General features: G+C 35.8%; 1 protein-coding gene across 1 annotated transcript in view; it reads right to left on the reverse strand.

Moving 5' to 3' along the window:
- The window catches only part of CFAP47 (cilia and flagella associated protein 47), a 365,678-nt gene that overhangs the window by 234,646 nt on the left and 125,032 nt on the right, over window positions 1-6,000 (reverse strand). The window contains exon 27 of the mRNA XM_081043051.1: window positions 2,673-2,773. Coding sequence (XP_080899177.1) covers window positions 2,673-2,773 — 101 coding nt within the window. The remainder of the gene's footprint in view (window positions 1-2,672; window positions 2,774-6,000) is intronic.

Consider the following 6,000-nt stretch of genomic DNA (forward strand, 5'->3'; position numbering starts at 1 on the left):
GAATGATTCATTGTGGATGCATTAGGCAGGATCTTTTCAACTTACCACCAAATTGTAAAAAGTTCCTACGTAGTTGAATACAAACCCACATCTGTACCTTTTAAATAAAGTTACTCATATAATGATTTTTTAATCTGGCACCTTAGCTATAACAGGTAAATCACACTGCTTTACTTTTGGATATATTTAATATGTTTTAAGATTTCACCTTTATTGATCGTAATATACCCTAGAGCACGGTAGCTATTATACTAAATATACAGCCTCTGAGGTCTCACAAATTGGGTTAGAATTCCCTGTGACAAGCTGCTCAACATCTCTATGACTCAGTTTCTTAGTCTATAAAGTGAGATCAATAAGAGTATCGAACTCAGGGTTGTTGGAAAGATAAAATGAAATAAATTATGAGGCATCTAGCAGAGCACCAAATGCCTGGAAAGCACTACGTATATATTATAACTTATTATTATACATATTTCTAAATATCTTTTAGAGTATTTAAGAATCATGATGTCTTTCTATAGTAATATTTACCCAAATGGATGCATTATTTTCAACCCATATATTTCATACTCAATCATCATACAAACACAAAGACTTTATTCATTTTTCTCCTTTTAAAGAGAAAGCAATATTTTGTATAGTACCTTCTCATTTTCTGGGAGGATATTGTGAAAAATATAAAAGAGTGATAAAGCAATAATAATAACAGTGATAATAGCAATAATAATGAAACAATAACGATAATAGTACCATTTTCCAGGTATTTACGGTCTATGAGTCCTCACAAAAGCCTTTTGAAATAGATAAACAGGCATTGTTAGCACCTCGCTACACCTCACCAGGCACATTCTGTTTAATAACAGATGTCTGAGGCTCTGAGAATTAAAGATAAAATCATATGGCAAAATGGTGAGGTTGAAATACAAACTAGAATTTCCACCCCATTCTGTGACTCTTCTTCATCCATTGCTCTTTCTATGGTGTATTATTGGAAATCACCACCCACCCTATCCACTATATTAGAAAATATTTTAAAAATAACATCAGGATTAGTCAGGAAAATCTTTTAAATTTTGAGAATGTGTGTAAAATTGTGTGTAATATATATATACATATATACGCTCAGAAGGAACAGTCAGAGAGGTGAGAAGAGACCCACAGAAGAATTGTATGTGGAAGCCCAGAAAGTATGATGCAAGTGTTGGGGGGCAGAGAAGGAGTGGAGGAGAGAGAAAGTAAGAGAGTATAGTCAACAGTATAAACTACTGCTGAGTAGTGAAGGTACAGCAGTACAATGAAAGAATGCTTCTTCCGCACCCGACATATTTTTCCGGTTAAATGGAGCCCTAAAAGCCTGGTTTCCTTTGCTATTTTTCTCCGTCTCTCTGAGAAACTGAGTGATTTATCTGGTTGGTAAGTTTGGGAAGAGCAAATCAGGCATGCATGGCCTGAATCCACCTTCTTTTCCTCTTTGGGAATGAACCTGTCCACTGAGAGAATATTGTCTCCTGTCCTCCCTGTTGTCATCCTGCAAACCTCCCCAAAGCAGCTAAGAGGGAGGCAGAAGCTGAAGGGCAAGAGTAAGCCAGGTTAGTTGATTAAGCAAGGTCCCTGGCAAATGGAATTCAGATAAAGAAATGGCCTAAGTCAGGAGAGAGTCTTGCCTCCCAGCTTTGGGACAGGAGAGACAATGGGTTCCAATGCATGCTTGGTATTTGGAAGTTCAGAGTGTTCCTGCCTGATGGTCTCTATTTCTTCTGAAAAGTCAAAGAAAAGATCATCCTCTGAGCCTGAGGCAGAACACGACTGAATAGGTTTCATAGGTGTGGTAAACATGTGACGAAGCAAATGGAGAATGAGAAAATTCGTTAAAAACACAGAAAAGAACTCCGACTCAGCACTGAAACTTAAGGCTATCACAGTCTATACAGATGGAATTTTTCCCACTCTCCATCTTTTCTCCTCTTCAGAGATTGACTCCATCAATCATCCTCTTCTGTCTTGTATTTCTCATTTCTTCCTGCTTAGTAGCTCCTCTTCAGTTTTTCTTAGCTTTTCTCACCATTTTCCCTGCAGCAACTCCCAGTAGGTCTACTGTCCACTCTCCTGCCCACTTAACTCATCTCACATCCCAGCAATTGCTCCCTTTCTAAATCACTGATCCTCAAAAACCACAGAAGACCCCTACTGTAACAGAACAAAGGGCACAGCGGTGAGCGCCATCCCTACACTGCCTGCCTTGTCTCCCATCACACCCCCATGCTGTTTCTATACTGCCGTTCCCCAAATCATTCTGTCCAAGAGAGTCATTTGTCAAGCTCTCCACAAATGTAATCTCTTCTATAAAGTCATGGCAGACCCCCAACATGAGCATTAACCTCTGCACCACCCCAATATTCCCAATATTTCAATTCACTCATACACCAAACTCTTCATTCCACCCTGTTTGTATTACTATATTTATGCACCTTTCACTGGACTGTCAACTTCTGGATTTAAGAGACATTGCCATATTCTACTCTCAATACTAAACATGGCTCCTGACAATGACAGGAGTTTAATAAACATATGTTAATTTTAAAGTCATTTTACTTCTAGTTGACAGCCTTGGATAACAAGAACATGTACAGTTTTGAAAGTTAGAGAGAAAATAGTCATATACCACTTACCATTCCTTAAAACAATATCTTGCTTATCATGATGAAGTGCCATATATGGGTAAATAGTAAGAATGCAGTTGTCTGCTGCTGCAGTAACTGGAAGTGAAAACCTAAAAGTGAAAACATTGCCTTTCAATAAAATAAAATTTTCAGATGCAGTAAATGTAATACAATAAAATATTTTTTTAAGTATCCAGGATGCCTGTAAGGATCAAGACATGATTTATTCATCATTTTTCTTTCCACCTACTTTGTTTTTCTTAACCACATACTGTAGCTACTTTAATGGTTTAAAAATATTTACCTTTAAAGTTTTTAACAGAGATGGTAAATTTCACTGTCAAGTGTGCTCCAGAACACAGCTTGTAAGTACACAGACTCATAACCAGATTCAGGAAATTTTACAATTGATGGAACCTCAGAGTTAATTTATGCACCTTCTTCTTCTATAGTATCCCTGACAAAAGGTATCTAACCTCAGATGACACTAGTCGGGAAACACTACTAGGGTGACAGTCATGACTCAGAGACAACCCATTTCACATCTGGAGAGCTGTAACTTCAGACATTCTGTTTCAGAACAAATGGAACAAAATCGACAGTCTAATCTTTATTACATTCCTTCAAATATTTAAACACAGCACATCTTCTCTAAGGCTTCTCTTCGGATTCTCAATATTGAGAACGGTCAAGGGTTCTTTCAACTGCGAGGTCGCCAAATATTTCACACACCGTCTAACTTTTTTAGATGACCTTCTGTTTTGTGTTTGTCCTCCTTTAAATGTGTCTAAGAACTGAAAGCAATTACTATGAAAGTTATTCAACCAATAGAGAGTAGTACTATTACCTTCTACAATTCACATATATTCTATTTTATGAAAGCATTGTGCAATTGTCTTATCTTTTTACCAGCAACAAAACACTCTTAGATTATATTGACCCTAACTTATGTGACTACTCTGTCCTGGTACTACTGACTTTTTAATAGCAGTACTATATTTAATATCTGTACCACTAGCATATTGCCTTATTGGTTTTAGTTCTGCACTGTAGTAATACATCAAGATAATTTTAGTCTTCAATCAGCCATGTACACACACATGCATACATACATACCATATACCATATATCTTTCTCAATATCCAAACAGCTATGATTGCCTTAGTCCTATTTGATCATTCTCTACACTACTGGATTCTGGAAATGAAGGAACTACATGCTAGAGAAGGTAAAACAAAAAAAATCTAAATTAGAAAAAAAAAAGTAAGTCAAATAAGAATGTATATGTCTACAGCAGATAATAACCAATAAAATGCAAATTATATTTTTACAAACCATAACTTTGATATTGAATGGCACGGTGGCCACATATAGTTCATTAAACAAGGTATGAAAAGTCGCATCATTCATCTCTCTGGTCCTTAGTTGGTGGATAATTGATACTCTAATTACACATCTCTAATTCTTTCCCCATCAATAGTGAAGATTAAGAGACTCTTGTGTCTCATCACTTTAGGAATGAAATTTGAAGCTTCTATGTTAAATCTATGTGATAAATGGCCTAGTAATTACTCTATATTATCACTTTGCAATAGTGTATGAAGTACAGTGATGGCCTGTCAACACTATGTCAAACACCATGAGAAATATTATATTATTTATATCTTTCTTATCTTAATTAAGGTTCTCCTCCTATCTATACTATTTATAGGCAGATCTTACATTTTACATTCTAAAAGCAGCCCTGTTAAACATGATTTTAATTCAGAGAGTTGAGCGGAGCAAGAAGAGGCAAGGTTACAGGGTGTGGTTTTTGGAAGCTTGTCTCTTTAGTGTGTACCAACTTTTCTTCATAAGTCAGCTAAAAAATTATAAAATTATGTGTTGCGAAAACTGGCAGTGGCTATGAATGGTTAAAGAAGAGCTTACAGCTAACACTACTCTGGATTAATTACCTACATTCCTATTTATAGGACTGAATAAAGTGATAAATGGGAAGAGAATAAAATAGCTGGGTCAGCCCTTTGAAAATGTTTTTCACTTTAAAACCCACTACCCACCATCACCATCAAAGAAAAGTGCTTGTCGCTATCCATATAGTATTTAAATAAAGACTTACAGGGCAGCTGGATGGCTCAGTTGGTTAGAGCGTGAGGTCTGAACAACAGGGTTGGCGGTTCGATTCCCACATGGGCCAGTGAGCTGCACCCTCCACAACTAGGTTGAAGGACAGCTACTTGGGGCTGATGGGCCCTGTAGAAACACACTGTTCCCCAATATTCTCCAATAAAATTTATATAAAAGAAGACTTACAAATAATGAAATGACTTTGGATGACGGTATTTGCCTTAGTGTTACACAAAACAAACATCCTTGAGCAACCTTTCCAAAACAGCTTATCCACACCTATTCACGTTTCCCATCTCAATAATTGCTAGCAAAGTAATTCACATGTGACTTCATTTACACACAAAAAGGGTTAACTGGTATGTTCATTTAAATACTAAATGCTCACTACAGCTAGTACTTTTATGTTAGTTAGGTCAATTGATAGGACTCAGTCTGGTGCTGTAATGTGTATTTGTAACAATCAAGGTCATCCATGATGCAGTGAGACAAAAGAACCTCTCCATCACAAGTGAGAACATCAAATGTCATTTTGTTAATCTGTAATAAAGTTGCAGAGTTGGGATTGATTTATTTATAATAGATCAAAACAGACTGAAAAGATTATTAATGATAATGTGATTCTCACTTATTTGATTTTCAATATCCTTTCTTCAGTGGAGGGAAAAGATGTCAAGTTGCAGCTGCTCTTCTGGGCATTTCAGGAACCCACAATATGCTACCTGCAGCCCATCAAGACACTGCTATTTCTAAACATTAATAATTCTAGCAAATATGTGCTGTTTACAATTTAGTAACCTTAAAAACATTTGAGGTTGATCTAAATGCGCATAAATCCATAGAAGTATGTTTCACCTGTGAATGTATTTCACTGATTTGCAAAGGTAAGGGCAGAGAATTCTTCTTCAAACACATGAGAGATCCATAGATGTTCATCAAGTATAGAAATATATGTTCATTTAGCAAATATTTTAAATATATATTAATTCTTTTTACAAGAATCATTTCATTTTTAGTCTGCTCAACAATCTGAAAACAATCCTGTAATTGATGTAAACTATTTTTTAGATCTCAAAATAACTCTTTAGGGGCTATTTTCACAATTTGAAATCATTAACATTGATTAATATATATCAGTATATTTCATTTTCAATTCAGTGTTCTTGTGGAAAAATACTATAACTGTCAGCACGGTTTAAAATAGGGTCTT

The sequence above is a fragment of the Rhinolophus hipposideros genome (assembly GCF_964194185.1).
Source record: "Rhinolophus hipposideros genome assembly, chromosome: X".
Lineage (NCBI taxonomy): Eukaryota > Metazoa > Chordata > Mammalia > Chiroptera > Rhinolophidae > Rhinolophus > Rhinolophus hipposideros.